Source organism: Pieris napi, chromosome 4 (genome assembly GCF_905475465.1).
Source record: "Pieris napi chromosome 4, ilPieNapi1.2, whole genome shotgun sequence".
Taxonomy (NCBI): Eukaryota; Metazoa; Arthropoda; class Insecta; order Lepidoptera; family Pieridae; genus Pieris; species Pieris napi.
In genome coordinates, this window is record NC_062237.1 from 11,249,704 (window position 1) to 11,267,723 (window position 18,020).

The window sequence follows — 18,020 nt, forward strand, 5'->3', positions numbered from 1 at the left end:
GAGGAAAGATTTGATTTTTTGTTTGTTTGAAATGAATAAGCTCCGAAACTACTGGACCGATTTCAAAAAAAAATTCACCGTTGGCAAGCTACTACTCCCGAGTGACATAGGCTATGTTCATTTTCAAAAAAATTAGGGATGCTTACTAAAACTTGAATAATCTAACCCAAGGTGTAAAAAAATAAACAAAAAACTATTAATGATAGAACAAAATGATTTCAATTTTTCAGGACACATCAATAAAAAATGTCGCGACAGCATGTCTCTATCTTTTATAGTTACGTCACAATAAGCGTCCTTTTATTAATTTTTTTTAAATTAAAATACGACCGCTAGAAAAGGCTCTTTATTCGTACCTAGGTATTGATCCTTATCAAAATAAATACCAACGTTTCACATAAGCTACAATTTAATGGCATAACCACCATAAAAGCATGGTTGATTGGTGTTCTCCTGCCGTTTCTCTTGAATAGTTTACTACTATGTAATATAACAAAAATCTTAGCCACAGCAACGCTTGGCCGAGTCTACTAGTAGTTTATAAACACGAGTTATGTAACCTACCGTTACTTAAGTTACATATATATTTAAGTTACTATTAGCCAATATGAGCCCTTTAGTTTTTACCACACTTATAAATTGTATTTTAACATTCTCGGTTACGATAATGTCCAATAACATAAGTGTCATTTAGATTAATTTATGAACCTTCTATAAGCCAAGTTTGATTTTGTTAGCGTTTGTGTTGTTATAACAACATATACAACTTTTGTGTTGGTTATAAGCTCATATTTTAAGCCATTAAAATCAGTTGTTAGCCAGCTTCAAAGAAACAGCTTTTATTTAAACATGTCCATACAAAAACCGCCACAAAACTTAACTCACGTTTCTCTTTTTTATCGACTTTGAAATGTTAGCCTCATAGAATCTTCATGTTCCTAGTATAACATTAACATCTACATTTAATTGTCTTATGAATCAATTCAAATCCTCCAATTTTCCTGCATTATATTTCAAGCTATTAGGATGTTAAACAAAGTATGAAAGTACCGACTGCAGTCTGCGGTGCCATCTGCCGGGCCGATTTGTGAATCTAAGCCATCCAAGGCGCCACCTATACATGCAAAAATTATTCAAATCGGTTCAGCAGTTTAAGAAGAGTTCAGTGACACACACACGTACAGTAGAATTATATATATAAAGATATTTGTAACATAAAGTTAATTTAAGTTGATCGTACGTATAGGTCATATTACTTATTAACGTGACCGTGAAAATGTCATTTGGTTACAAACGTTCTTTGACATTACATCGCAAACACATAATTAAGGCATGTAATGTAATCCTTAGAATCTAATTTAATTCATTTTCTTATTTTTTACAATTTAGCAAATAAATTATTTGTTTCATTCATAATTCTCTCAGCCTGTTTTTCAACGTTATATCGATATCAATATTACAAACATTGATTATATTCTGTATAACTTTATTTAAATGTCTGTTACGTTAATTTAATACATAATTGAAAAGTTAATTAACTTTATAATCTGTGTAATATGAATATATGTGTGTCTTCTAGATAAAACTATGTTAATTGATCTTAATTGCATTATAAGCCTTTGTGGCTTAGTAATTAATGCAACAATATCGTACTAGCTTCGAATCAAGACGAAACAAATTGTTTCGTAGATATATTGACTCGCAGAAATGTGTTTTAAAAAAGTCATATTATATTATGTTAGATTTTTTTATTTATCCGTAGTCAAGACTACAAATACTATAGAACAATAAATTAAGTCAAGAATTTATAGGAAAAGCGAAGTAGACGAAAACTAAATGTTGTTAAGCGCCATCTAGGTTATCCACTATGAACCGTTACGTCTACAGCTATTGTCAAAATACCACGTATATTTGCCTATTATGTGGGTATGTTTCAGTCAATGATATCAGAGAGGGCGTGTGTTCGCAACAACCCACCATGTTTGGTTTTGAATTCAAAATGTTTGGCACTAAGTTTTATAACATTCTCGATTAACTCTAATATCACTCTTCGAAAGGACGTTAAAGGTTGTTAATATAAAGTATAAATAAAAAATAAAAGTAGTAACTATAGACACATAAAACTAATAATAAAATAATATACATTGAAATAAATAACTAAACTTAACGTAAACTAAAATATATCATTAAAAGGAGTCCCTTTAGGCAAGGTTCCGAAGATACTGGCAGCGTTCCCCCTTTGAATTGCTAGACTAGTTCTTTGTCCGAGGTAGCTGCCAGATCTTCGGTCTCCTGTGATGTCGACTAACCTTTTTGAAATTTCTTTAAAAAGCCTTAAAGCGCTAGGACCCCACGGACCAAGGGTCTCGACACCGAATGGGACAAAATCATATTCTGAGCCCAGACCCCTGTATTTGCATGCTTTATTTTTTTCAGCCGCTTCACAAGCCGCACCAGCTCTGTAGTTGGTTCCATGTAGATGGGAAGGGGCCAGCGTATCTGAACAGGTTGCATCCCATACCAGTACCCGACCCATCTTCCATGGAACCAAACTCATACCGTCCGGTCTCTTGCCATCGTCCCTTGCAATACCACTCGGCTCAAGTAGACTTGGCACGTTGACGGTGGCAAGGGAACGGCGTATGATATCGTTAAGTGCGGCATGTCTCGATTTACATACAAAAGACAAACTACTTATTATAAATTATTGTTGATACTATTTAAAAATCTTCCTAGGTTTGCTTTTGGACACTAACGAATTGAAATCAGCTCCCTTAAAAGCCGGGAACGTAAACATTGACAATGATGTCTATCGGCTGTAGTTGGCTTTTATTTCCGACTATAATACAAATATCGTTATAACTTCATTAGTTGTTTTCAGAATTATTCTAGTAGGTACACATTGTCACACTACAGAAACGAGTATAATATTTAAATCACTTACGCATTTGATTATCAATATATTTTATTATAATCAACGTGTAGTTTTCCATCCATTTATTTACTCTATTATTCCATTGCATTAATATTTAACTTAAAAAAACAGCCTATTTATTTTTAATCTTCATTCAAGATCTGTTTAGTATTGAAAACTGTACATGAACACTTAAATCCAAATTCTAGAACATTTTCGGAAGATCGTGTAGAAGATAAAGAGCATAAATTTAATTGAAGTATCTTAAACGCCTACTTCATAGAACTATACAAAATATTTTTATCGACTCTATTAATATACACTAATATTATAAAGAGGAGAGAATTGATTATTTGTTTGCATTCAACAGACTCAATTCTGTCATCCCTGATAACATAGGCTATATAATATTTACGCAACTCCAAAAAATATGAGCTCCTTCAACTAATCATACAAGGCAAAGTGGCAGGTAGAAGGAGACCTAGCCGCAGACGCACGTCCTGGTTGAAAAACTTGAGACAATGGTTTGGTCAAAGCACCAAGTCATTGTTTAGAAGCGCGGCATCCAAAATTAAATTAAACCTTCGCAAGGAGATGGCACTATAAGAAGATAGAATATTTTTAAAAAGTTAGGGCTTTCTTACCTTACGATATACAGTAATAACCAAGCTGGTAATATTTATTTTTAGTCAAATAATGTTTCTCATAAAATTAAATCATGGATTTCCTTTTACCATTAAGCCTACATAGTTTCTTAGTAACGATATTAAACCAATAGTAAGCTAAAATATTTAGGAGATAGATTTATAGTTAACAAGTATTTTCGCGAATCTTCACATAAAATAAAACGATTCACGCGAACAAAAATATCTCGCCGATTGAGCGAACAAATACTCCAAATAAAATAGGTTAAGGGCATCTATGTATAATAAAATCGTTAATAAACTATGTCTGTATATAACATATCTTCTTTTTTTCCCTCCCTCTAAATCTCGGATATTTAAAGTTTTAGATTTGTATAAATATGAACAAGTTTTGTTTAAGCAATCAGAACCGTTCGATTATTAAAACTTTGCCATTCTTATGAAAAATGCAAGGAATAAAAGGAAATAAATTTTCGTTGGATTTTTATTAGATGTTTGCAGATTGTTTTTATTTGACAGCTGACAATGTCAGTCTGACATTTCAAAATGGCGACGTTAATACCAATATAGTTAAATAATTGTGTTACTCGTCTCGAAATGTTAGCTCCGGTTGGGACTGCAACATTCCTCTATACCCTACTGTCTGAGAATTAATACGGGTCACGTGATGTATGACGGTACTTCGTCACTCTAGATAGCGATAACTCTCCACAGTTTTGGGATTTTTATCACGGAATCAAGTATGCGTGCGAAAAGGAACTAAAACGACATAAATGTTCTATGCATTTGCATTTTACATGTTGAATTACATTGTAAATGTTCAGTATTTTTGAAGTGAAACTTCTTTAGGCGAATGAGGGTAAAATTTTTACGGAACGTCACGAAGATGTGCAGCGTTTTTGTCGAAGAAAATGGAGAGAGCGATTGAGACCGATTGAGAGAGAGGGAGAAAGTTGAAGTACCTTAAATAAAAATCTATTTTTAAAATCAACATTTCGTAAAGAGAATTCATGAGATATTAGTAAGTATTTTATATTTTATGCAAAATAATTGATTGAAATCTCAAATGACGAAATGCCACGTGTTTTTATTATCGAAGAAATAAATTTATTATTTTTATGAATTTTCGACACTTTTAAAATTTTTAATGACAATTAAATTAAATTCCTAACATATCTTCATTTTTTCCCTCCCTCTAAGTCTCGGATAACTAAAGTTTGAGATTTGTATAAATATGAACAAGTTTTGTTTGAGCAATCAGAACCGTTCGATTATTAAAACTTTGCGATGCGATTGCGATGCTATAAGAATGTTATTAAAAATGCAAGGAATAAAAATAAATAAATTTTCGTTGGATTTTTATTAGATGTTTGCAGATTGTTTTTATTTGAGAGCTAACTGACAATGTCAGTCTGACATTTCAAAATGGCGACGGTAATTTCAGCCGCCGGCCAAGAAAAGTATACATCGCTATATCAGGCGCTGTACATCCAACGTGAACTTACATGATTTAATACAATTTGGTTTAAAGTTGATGTTTAAATATACGTATGTAAGTAATTAAATTAAAATCTTTTTGGTAAAGCACCAAAACTGGGTTAGATGTCAAGTATTGGTCGACTAAATAAAGAGTATCTTATGTCGTAAACATTTTATGAGCTATAAATTGATTATTGAAAGTCAATAATCGTTAGTGGATTATTTGGGTTAGACCATTTATATGAAGTTGCGATTGAATGTTCGATATACATGTACATATATTTTAGCTATTGAATTTGTTTGTTTATGTGTGTGTTCGCACACAAATATACAGTATTTACAATATTCTTAACCTACATAGTAATAATAATTAAAACTATTGTTGCACAAATAGAATACTTTCGGATTCAGGACAGCCCTGCGATTCTGTAACTCACTTTTCGAACTCATACAGCGGTTTTCGCATCGGCGGTCGCTCTCAAATCAGTCGTGAAGCAGTCATTTTCTGATTTGGCATTCTGATAAACAATGAACTACAAGCTCCCACCTTTTCCAAATGACAAATCATAAAATGACTGCTTCACGACTGATTTGAGAGCCACCGCCGATGCGAAAACCGCTGTGTGAGTTCGAAAAATGAGTTACAGAATCGCAGGGCTGGTTTGCGTTGTGTATGTGTGGTCGGTGTATGTTTCCTTTAACCCTAGAAAGATAACGTTATTTTTTTGTACTGAAAAGATAAACATGCGCCTGAGAGGCGCACTGTTTTAATAGCAGATTTTTTTTATGAATGTCAATTATTTTTATTTCATTCACTACTGTAAATTGTTGAATTATTAATAAGTAAATAAAATACATAAGTATTATCATAAATTTTTATTCAAAATATGAAAATTTGTAGGTATTTATAAACCCTTAACAAAAATTAGAAGTCTTCTGTACTTAGGTAGAAATTTTTAAAAATATGTAACTTTTATAGTGTTTTTTCTTATTAATTAATTAATTATAATATAATCAGTCTCAATTTTAAAAAAATACTGGAAAAATCAACGTCTAAAGACAATTGTTGCAAACATCTTTTTTATGTTCTCCGCACACTGTCTTTTTACATTTTGTGCAACTCATCTTGGACATTCTCTTCTTTTTTTTGTATATAAGCTACAGTATCGTCGAATTTTAGCTGGAGGTTTCTCATCAGCTTCTTCAGACAACTCTCGGTTAGTTTGTGGGAGGATATTCTCAATACTTTCTCTTGCATAATCTCGTCAGTTGTAAATATCTCAAAGCATGTAAGTGGTTCTAAAATATTTCGAGACATGCTACTAGGCCCTCTATTGGAATGAACTATATTGATCGCAGACGTTCTTCTGTTATTTTGTCCTTTAGAAGTAGCCCAAACATGCCTATTCTTGCCCCTGATTACATCATTAGGCGGCGTTGGTCATGTCCAGTATTTTCAGTGACGTTCTGCGATGAAGGATCATTCGAATGTTCATAAATCATAGCTTCATCTACGTACTCATCATCAGTATCGCTTTGCACAATGTCTTCACTTACATGGTCCTCGATCTCACTGTCACTGCCGACATCTGCGCCTTCATCTTCTTCATTCAATAAAGAAACAATTTCTCTTTCATCCAACACTCTTCTGCTCGCCATGATGCTAAAACGCTCCTAAAAACAATTAATTACAATAAGTATTCACCAATAAAAAAAACCTACCTTTAAACTTACCGTACATTGGTAAAAAATTATAAAAACAAAATCACTATGAAAGTGGCGAAAGTTACACAAAAGATAAACATGCGCCTCCCGAGCGCAACGCATCGCTCTAACAGCAAAACTGTGGTACTTACCGAACAGAAGCAGTAGTCTCTCGGAAGTGATGACCAAGGACTGAATTGGCCCGGAAACACAAACTTGTATGCGCGTCGGTTACAAAATGGCAGCCAAATATATATTTCGCGGGCGCCTCTGAGGCGCACGTTATCTTTCTAGGGTTAATATAGGCTTATTACCATTTAATATAGTTGTCTAACCGTTAGAAGATATGTTACATTGTACCAATTTGCAGTTGTATAGCGAAAAGGTTTTAAAAGAATGGCGCATTGGGCACGTTCAATTTGCATAACTTTCATCACATTCATCAAATATTCAAGATAGTAAGATAATATCGACTGGCATAATGCAGATTACACTATCTTGATTGTATGTGTATCAGATGTTTTCGAACTTGAGAATAGAGGTACTTTATTTGAGCATGACGTACAGACCCGAGCTGCTCTATACATTGAGAGCAAACAATGTCTATGGCTAGAGGACGTTGAGGTATTTACCACCGCGGCTAATAACCGGACTACCCAGTCATTTTTTAGATAGCCTAACGTTAATCAACATAAAAAGTATATTTAAAACTAATTTTATATGCATTTGTCGCGTTCCTAAACAAGACTGCTATCTATGGTCACATTTATAAAAACCACAGCGGTTTTCTAATGTAACATAATATAATGTAAAATCATTATATTACATTATACTGAAAAATAAATAAATAATAATTATATATTAAAATTTTAAATTAGTTAAGGTCAATTTCAACGATAACAAATTTATTTTAAACGTATTTTTCAAGGTCCTGATGAAATCAACCCACTGCTTCCGCATCCTGCTTTGATGATGATAATAATGTACCTATTATTGTATTAATTATACGGCAGTATGTTGCGACATCAATTTTTATGCAATAATATCCAAATTAAAATCTCAAGATAAGCAATCCACAAAAAAGGAGGACACCGTGAGCCATTTCTGCCAAAACCCTCCATCTTTTAGTCGATACCAACTCCGGGGAAACAAATACAGATAATACAACTTTTTTCTACAGCTGTGATACTTTTTGACATTCAACACCTTTTGTTTTCAGTCACCGTGACCACGCACGCTGTAAAGCACGCGAAACGTCGGTTAAATTTAAAATTATGAAAAATAATTGTAAATACATAACTTCAATCCGGTAAAAAATTGTTTTATTACCGTATTCAGTTAGGCGTATAGTATATAAAAGTCTCAACTTTCTCAACTCTCAATAGATAAAGTTAATTTTCATACATAAAGTAAAGCAGTTGGCTTTGTCGCCTCAGCGTGCGATTCTCATCCCTTAGGTCGTAGGTTCGATCCCCGGCTATGCACCAATGGACTTTCTTTCTATGTGCATATTTAACATTCACTCAAACAGTGACGGAAAACATCGTGAGAAATCCAGCTTGTGTCAGGCACAAGGGGCTGATAACCTACTTGCCTATTAGATTGACAAATGATCAATGATCAAGACTACAGAAATCTGAGACCTGGACCTAAAATGGTACAACCTTTACCATATTACTGCCACTGCCATATAGCGTCGCTGATTTATTTTACAACTTTAAAATAAAAAAATAATTAGAGTGGTAACAATCTTTATAAATTTTTTCTGTTAACTGGGAAAGACTTTCCGCAAGATTTCCGGTGAATACTTAGCATTACATATTAGTAAACATATATTTTAAAATTAACATTGCATTAATATTGAGAAACTTATAACCTAGAAAGAAATGAGACACCGAGGCACACAGTTTCACAAGATTAATTATGTAAACGTTGCCCCTAACCGGATTCCTTATCCAAAACTTAATAGTTCTTTATTGGTAATTGGAGCAAAAGCAAAGAGCTTATACGGACACGGGGTGTTTTGAAATTACACCCCACTCACTTTATAAATGAGCTTTTTAAAATTTATATATATATTTAAATATTTTCGAATTTAATAAAGTACGTTACTTAGGAGTAAGGTAATTTATGGTGATTCTAATTTTTGAAAGCAGTGCCGGACTTTTGGTGTTTAGTGATTACAAAAACAAAACGCAAATATTTCCTCTTTATGCTATAGAATTGATTATAATTATATATAAAAAAAAACATGGCGATTAAAAAGAGTGGCGGAGAGTTTATTGCCAGTTCTTCTCTTGCGTTCTACGCCCTTGATTTGAGAACTGGCAGTAAATGTAAAATTAGAAGCATTAATATTTATTTCTTTAATGACGAATCACAAGTGTACATTGTGTTACCTACGTGAATAAATGATTTTTGAATTTGAATTTGAATTTATAGAAACAATTGAATATAGGTATGGTAGTTAAGGCTGTGATTTACACTAACGCTTTTTTCACCCAATCAACACTTTTCCTACAGTGAAGAAGCCGCTATATCTCCAATCCAAAAAGTGCTTATTATCATGTTTTTGATTTCAGTGGGAAGTCATTATTCATTTATTCACAGTCATGAATGTCAATATAGGCACTACAACAATTTGGCACCTTCGTCTTTGATTTCATCAGATTCCATAAGCCACACTTTTCACACACACATTTTTGGGTCATATTTTAACACAAAAGGTGTGTATAAATTACGATTTACATTATCTACAGAAGCCAAAAATGAATATGACACAATCAATGATAGCGTATCAGGTTTAGCTTTTAATAATTTTATCAATACAAAGATATATATAGAAAAAATCTCTTAGCAAATCGTTTTTTAGACACAAAATTAAAGGTTTATCAATATTGATAAAATAACGCATACTCATTGAGTCCCATGGTACTTCATACCTTCTCAAATGATATTCTTGACTTAAAAGCTTCACAGCTGTCAAATTTAAAAACGGTGATTTAGAATCTGTGAGGCTGGTTTCAAATTTTGTTAAATGAAAAAGATTTGTTACATTCAATAAATTTGGTTTGAAAAAAAAAATAAGTATGCAGGCAATATTGGTTTTGTTTTTTTCTATTTGGTTTTAGTTATTGTTTTTTTTTTGGTTGCTTGTTTAATTTTTCCCCTAGCTTGCTTATGTTCTAATATAATTGATGTGTGTGTAAAATTTGTGATGTCATATTTTCTTGTATAATTTTATGCATGTTGTTTAAGAAATTATAAATAAATACATCATTTACATTTGTAAATGTTATTTACCTTATTTTACATAAGGTAAAATTGTTTAGCAGCGTTATATTTAAACAAGGTCATCCTTTTTATCTTCGTCCACGAAAAGAGATTTCAGATTGCAGATGCAATAACTAAACGTAAACCTGTACGTTCTTAGAATGTAAAAATAAATAAATATAATATAACATTTCCATTTCCAGAATGAAGAATAAAAATGTTCGTTGTTTAGTTTGATACAGCCCAAATCCTTAATAGTATTGTTTTTTTACCCAAAGTAGATAAATAAATATAAATGACCTCCTCCGCGATTGTAAGAAAGTTAGTACATTCGAAACGATACGTCGTTATACTAGCAATAAGCGACCACGAAAAGACATTCTTTTGTTATTAATTTATATTGAAATAAGTGTGTGATGTGTGTACCGAATCAATAGTAAACTTTAGTATTAAAAAGGTATTTAAATCAAGTCTCCCACTCCAAACATTACAAAACTATATTTACGCGTAAGGCTGATATTTAGACGCTCATTTGTTTTAGAATAATGATGATGAAAGGGGTCAAATTCCATAGTAGTTTCGTTAGCGTGATTTAGGTACCTCTACTCTACAGTTGTCAGTAGTTATTTATTTATTTATTAAGGAAACTAAACAGATACATCTCTATACAGTAAAAATAAAATAAAAGTAAAACATAAAATAAACACATTGGACATATCCACAAAAAGTCTCACTGATAAAAAATAAAATACTAAGTAAAACAAGACAAAACATGACAGCACAAAATTTATAAATTAGGAGCAAACAAACTTGCTGCTATAAAAAAAAGTGTGTGCGTGTAACCTTAACGCGCGATTGAAGTAAAACTTCATTGGCGTTGACGGCATATATCACTGAAATGATTAAATATTAACTTAAATAATAAATATCATATTATAATTTAATTATTGACAATATAACCTTGTTATAAAATATTATCGAATGGAGCAATCGTCAGAAAATTTATTATTAATTTACTTATTTTAAAAGTAATAAATCAATAAGTAAGTATATTTAGAGATTCTCAAAAAACTTTGCAATTTAAAACATTTTTTTTAACCTGTTGAATTTTTTTTATTCACTTTTCTATTCTCTTATACAACTATGTTATTTTTATATAAAATAGACCCGATTTTTAAGATAATAATTTGGTATTAATTTACTTCTTCCACAATGGTAAAATACGGAATTAAGCGAAAAAACTGGCCTACTTACTATGCCTATGTATAACAAAAGAAAAGCAAGCTAGGATGGGAACCTTCCCTCTTTAGTGGAATTTAAATTTGGTTACATGTTACTAGTATGGATTTTCATTTTAAATATAAATATACCAATAATAACATAATTACAAGAATCAGTATCAAATAAAACGAATGAATGTTATCCTAAACCAAGAAACTGACTTAAATCAGTTCAAATAATGCACTACTAGATGGCACTGACGGACGCTATCGTATTATATAAATAGCGGAAACTACGTTAAGCGTTACTTCCGTCAGAAAAAAAATCTGAGCTACTCCCTAGTCGCGCCTAAAGAAGTTTTACTTCAAAAAACAAGGAAGATACAAGGCTAAAGACATTAATAGTTTTAACTTATTCTTAAATGAAGCATTAAAAAGAAAAAGGGTCAAGGTTAGTGGCAGAATCCAAGGTAGAACATATCCTGTGAAGAGGCTCACGGAACACAATGTTGGTTCTGGGAGTCGGAAGGTTGGACCGTAATATAAATTCAAAATAAATATTATTATATATATATATTATTATATTATACTCTTTAACTAAATCAGTAAAACGTCCCTTTTTGTCAAATTGTTCATAGTGTGATGAACGGTTATTAAAGTTTGGTCGCACGTTTTCTCAAGATTATTTTCCTACGCTATACGAGCAAATGTAAAGAATGTCCGGTTTTCTAATGTCTTTCCTGGTGTATCGCGCCAAATACTTAATTTAGCCAGAGGTCAAAATATTTTCATCATATTTATAATTCATGTATCATAGACACATTTTAGCGGACACGCACATGTTATTAATAATATTACATGTCCTTATAATAAGAATGTGTCGGGTTTATATTTAGTTTAATTAATCCAACCTCAAAACATATTTATTTCCAACAGATAAACAGTATTTACAATATTCTTAACCTCCATAATAATAATTTAATTAAAAATGGATAAATAGAAAATTAAAACATATTTAAAAACGTTGGTCCCTGTGGCAGTGTACCTTTTATGCTGCCAGGATTTTCTCGCTCTATTGCGATTCTTATTCGTTGAGCGAGGAAAGCACCAGCTCTGGGGTCACCGGTACTATCTACCAGGCGTCAAATTGAATCTTTAATTTAATCGCCTGTAAACCCCAAGGCCCAAGAGTCTCTACTTCTACAAAATCTAAGTTGGAGGAAGGATTCCTTTGGTAGCACATATGGGCACTCCTAAGCGAAGGCTGATGGCAATGCGATGTGATTCAGGGTCCAAAAGGATGCCAGTATTTGGCGAACGATCGAATTCCCTAGATCCAACTCCCACCTAACTTGCGCGGTCTATAATTGAGGTGTGACGTAATAAGCTTGGCAGTTTGGATAGAAAGATGAAAGTACCATCCCGGCTCGTTTGAAAGTTGACGCTAGAAGGCAAATTCAGTCGGCGTCGCATGCTAACCACGCATTTCTCGCAACTGTTTGTTCCATCATCTCATGTCTCTTTTTACTTTATATTATTTATTATTATATCGTTCGCTTTAAACAGTGAATTCGAATGATAAATTATGGTATAGATAAAGAACATAGAACACTGCTTATAGCTTCTATGAGACGCGTGCAGCGATATTTATGCTGGACACACGTTACCGAGTGATTTTTAAAAAATTATATTATAACTATTCGATTTTAAGATTTTATACGAAACTCAACAAAAAACATATGAGTAGGTTATCTGAAAGTCAGTGTTGCTTAGGACAGCAACTCTGTTAGGCCCGTAGCACGTAAGTAAGAAGAATGATGTCTATCAAAGAAATGTTTTCCGCCTGTCAGGCAACCACAACTATTTAATATTTATTCAACTGTCCGTGGTGTATAAAAACATCGCGGATTCATGAGCACCTCAAAATCAGGACTATCAAAGAGGAGATCAAGACCTGGAGTATGAAATACCGAAAAAGGCTAGAAATGCATCCTAATAAGCTTGCCACGCAACTAACCATACCGGACCTAATAAATAGGCTTAAAAGGCGACAAATTCTAAGTCATGATAGACACGGTTGAAAGAGAGGAGCAGTCTCGATGGAGATTTTGCTCTGAACGCCTAACAGCTCTCAACACATCTGTTCATAGTATAGCTGACTGATTGCAAGATAAAGACTTATATAAAAAAAACTAGCATAAAGATGTCACGCGAATTAATGAAAGTTATTAAATCAAGATTTAAAACAAACCGAAACGTCCTTTATCTAAATTCTTACGCGGTTTTAGCAGATATTTTATTTAAATTCTTCAGATTTTTAATCAAATAACTTACCAGCTGAACAAACCAAGGACCATCGTCTTCTTTATAAACATTCCAACCACAGGGAACTCCCGTCAAAACAGCGAACTGCTCGCTCTTCTCCAAAGCCACAGATGCAACATGATTATCATAATAATGCAGCCGCAATTCCTTCTGAAGAACATCGTACATTTCAACACAACTTCTGTTCACCATCACCTGACCCAATGGACAACATTTTCGAAAACAATTTCTCAATTCGCAAGGGCATCCGAAAGTCTCCAAGTCGCCGCTGACATTTAACGAGAAAATCTCATTTGGCGGGAAGCGAATTCCATTTTTAACAATCGAACCGTCGCTAAAAACATCTAAACCTGTCAAGTTCATTCTATAATCGGCACTACACAGCTGTCCACTCACGTTTATGACACAAAACAAATTTATTAATAAAAAAATAAACATTTTTATATTTTTGCCAATAAATATGACGCGTTGTCGTGCTATCGCTATGAATACAAGTGTACTGGCTTCGATGCGATGTGTTACTGTCATTACCCCAGGGAGTGGATGTGAACTTGACCACGTTTTCGAAATCTCTTCAAGGAATAAAGCTCTTCCTATATCGAAAATTGTGTTGAAATATTCAATTCTTAGGAATTATGGTGATGTATAAATGTATTTTTAACTAAGCGGCGCAACAGCGTGCGCGGCATTTTTGTAGACCTTGCTCTTAGAATAAAATTGTCTTGTGATTTTACGATATAACATTGAATTTAACATTAAAAAACAGATTAGTAAGATGATGTTAAAACAACCATTTTAAAATATTGAAATCCGAGTCTATGTCTATTCCATATACAATTTGAATTTGGAATCCCTTAGTGCTAATTTTACCTTATTTGTGACTGTTTTTATCTGTGCCAATGTCAAAAGTACGCGCCAATTATGCGAAACAAGTTACCGGTCAATGAACTCTGAGATTTATCGATGTGTTGTTATATATTGCAATTCAATAAGTAAAAAATAATGTCCTATTTATATAAAATTAAAAACGCACACAAAACAAGTAAGTCCCCCAAAATAGCCTGCGATTTCCTTTGTGTAAAATTCAGAGTTATAGTCTATTATTATTATAATATTATTTATAGTCTTTGGTTTTATTGTTAGACAAATTGAATAATAACAGCTTATTATGTACAGATAAACGTATAACTTACGGTACATAGATTAAACTGTGGAAGCGACCATTATAGTGATACTATTATACAATTTTGACAGGCAAGCTATTAATTATTATTAATAATAAAATGCTATACAAAAAATTATAACCTAATATTTTTGGTCGCCTAGAAGTTTAAAACATTTAACTGACACGCGTTTGCTACTGATTCCTTATACTGTAGTTTAATGTTACATCAATCATACTTAGAATTTCCACATTATGTATATCGCTCTTTAAGTCGGTAGCTCGTATCGTGGCCAGCTGATCTGGCGAGAATAATTTTCCTCCAAAATGCTCCTGCGCTTCTATTACAACAGTCTTTGACTTGATCACTCCATCTCATTGGCGATCCTGCACGCGATCCTTTGCCTTCGGTGTTGCTAATAAAGATGAGTGTGATGAGCTCCTCGTCGCCCTAATACTCGCTGTGTGGGCAAAGTACGAAATGATGCGTTGTCGACATATGATTGATAACGAGTTTTCATATGGAGCTGGGTAACGGTATTCTTAATATCCGCCTCCATCACCACATATCAAAAGAATCAATCGTTTGCCTTTCTCGGGCTTGTCCACGTTTCTGCTCCATATAGGAAGATTGAAAATACATACCTACTCCTCCGAAACGGCTCGACCGATTCTTATGAAATTTTTTATGCATATTCAGTAAGTCTGAGAATCGACTACTATTTATAGCTACTAGCTACTATCTATCTTTCAAACCCCTATGTAACAATATCCACCCCAAACATTTATTTATTAGACATTTTTTTTTAGTTTTTATTTTTTTATGATACAACATACAAAAATACATACAACCCCTAATTTTCACCCCTCTACGATCAATGCTATTTTTATTATTGTAGATAGTTATTTTTATTGAACAAAAATAATGTGTCCTAGAAATAATATAAGTACATGGCAAAAAACGTTTTCCGGATCAGCTAGTATGTAAATAGAAATATATACACTAAAAGCGATAAAATACCTACATTTAGGTACAACCTTTTGCATATTAGTGAATATTCAACCAGGATTTAGATGCATATGACGCAATGTACTTGGAATCGTTGTACCTAATCACGATTCAAATAAGCTAATATAAATAACTGGTATATGGTTAATAATTTTAAATACCGTACATATTATAAATCGAAGTTTCTAGTTTGTAGTTCATTAAAACACTGGTAAAAAAAACATGGCGATTAAAAAGAGTGGCTGAAAGTTTATTGCCAGTTCTTCTCTTCCGTTCTACGCCCTTGATTTGAGAACTGGCAGTAAATGTAAAATTAGAAGCATTAATATTTATTTCTTTAATGACGAATTACAAGTGTACATTGTGTTACCTACGTGAATAAATGATTTTTGAATTTTAACATTAAAACTACCAAACATTATTTTACGGGTTTCTCCATAAGATTCGAGAAGTTTCTTATGGTTTTAATGAATTTAGCTGAAATATAAAAATTATATTGACGAGTCTGCGGGCAAATTTATAAGCCACACAATAGAAACTATTGATTAGTATTATTTTGTTTTCGATAATAACTTTTATAAGACAAACTTCCTTCTAGCTAAATATTTTGGTGATAAAAACTTACGGCGGCTAAATTGTGAGCGTGTTTTTTGCCATAGTAACGGTATTTTTTTAATAATAAAAGGGAATAATTATGATCGGAATTTCCTCTGACCTTCGCTTATAAACTGATTGTTCACAAGAAATAATTAATGTACCTTATATTTTTAATAAGGAAAACTATATATTTTGTGAACAATTACAATTATTTTACATAATGCTTTTAATTGGATATTCTGTATGTTGTTGTTGATATTAGATTAGATACATTTAAATCCTCAGTATTAATCATTATTTCTTAAGCCTATAATAATTATCAAAATTATAATAATAATATATCGCTAGTCCCCCACTAGGGAGTCCCTGTGTTATGGGTATGTAGATAAAAATTAGTCAGTGGTACATGTTTTTAGAGAAAAAGTAGGTTTAGTGGTACAACTAATCAATCACAAGTCTTATAATATGCGTGAATGTGTGAGTGTGTGAATGGGTGTTTGTGCGCATGTATTTGAGCGTGTAGCTAAGAGTTGTTATAAGCCTGCTGTATATAGTCTATATATAGTCCATTTATACATTAAATTAGCATGTTACTAGAATTCGTACAAAAAGTTATTTTTTTCGAAACCCTTAACTCTTGCAACTACTGTAAATAGTGGCCAACCAATTGGCTATCATTTCCAACGTTAATCCCATTTGATTTAAATATTAATTGTTATTTCTATGTAAATGCTTGGCACATCTTACGGGTTGCCCTCGTAAAAAAATTGTAAATTGTTACTTTTATGAGGAGAATTGGCTGGAAACCCAGGAAATTCTAAGCTGGGAAGTGATTAATATTGTTTATATACATTATTGAGTAAATTATTATTGTATATCTCGGATTTAGTGCCCGGTCCTTTAGGGGGCTTACGTAGTGACAGATCCAATAGGAAGTAGCCGTTTCGGAGAACCAAAGCATTAATGTGTAGTGGAACTTCAGCCGCATATATCTCGGATTTAGTGCCCGGTCCTTTAGGGGGCTTACGTAGTAACAGGTCCAATATGAAGTAGCCGTTTCGGGGAACCAAAGCATTAATGTGTAGTGGAACTTCAGCCGCATATATCTCGGATTTAGTGCCCGGTCCTTTAGGGGGCTTACGTAGTAACAGGTCCAATATGAAGTAGCCGTTTCGGGGAACCAAAGCATTAATGTGTAGTGGAACTTCAGCCGCATATATCTCGGATTTAGTGCCCGGTCCTTTAGGGGGCTTACGTAGTAACAGGTCCAATATGAAGAAGCCGTTTCGGGGAACCAAAGCATTAATGTGTAGTGGAACTTCAGCCGCAGCCCATGTGCACAGTTCCACAAAATCTGAACTTAGTCTATGGATAACTCCACTCCACATATTTGGTTATAAAATAAATAAATAAATCATTTAATCACATAGGTAACATAATGTACACTTATGACTTGTCAGTAAAGAAATACATATTAATGCTTCTAATTTTACATTTACTGCCAGTTCTCAAATGAAGGGCGTAAAACGGGAGAGAAGAACTGGCAATTAACTCTCCACCACTCTTTTTAATCGCTATTTTTTTGTTTTACAAAATGTTTGTAAGGAGCTGCAACCATTACACCATGTCCCATGTGACATGTTAAGTAATTAATAATAAAACATACATTAAAAACAAAAATTTGTCCTCTATC

At 32.9% G+C, this 18,020-nt stretch overlaps 1 protein-coding gene and 1 long non-coding RNA gene across 5 annotated transcripts in view; both read right to left on the minus strand.

Moving 5' to 3' along the window:
- The window catches only part of LOC125048614 (probable G-protein coupled receptor Mth-like 3), an 86,854-nt gene that overhangs the window by 65,264 nt on the left and 3,570 nt on the right, over positions 1–18,020 (minus strand). For 3 of the 4 annotated variants that reach the window (XM_047647377.1, XM_047647376.1, XM_047647379.1), the window contains exon 1: positions 13,569–14,081. The exons of the other annotated variant lie outside the window; for it this stretch is intronic. In XM_047647377.1, the coding sequence (XP_047503333.1) occupies positions 13,569–13,997 (429 nt within the window). In that variant the 5' untranslated portion in view covers positions 13,998–14,081. Of the gene's footprint in view, positions 1–13,568; positions 14,082–18,020 lie in introns of those variants that run through there. 4 annotated transcript variants of the gene reach the window in all.
- Positions 5,899–6,972, minus strand: LOC125048623. Its single transcript, XR_007116849.1, has 2 exons — positions 6,894–6,972; positions 5,899–6,711 (listed from the first exon to the last, which is right to left on the minus strand). It is a non-coding gene; the product is annotated as an uncharacterized LOC125048623 (long non-coding RNA).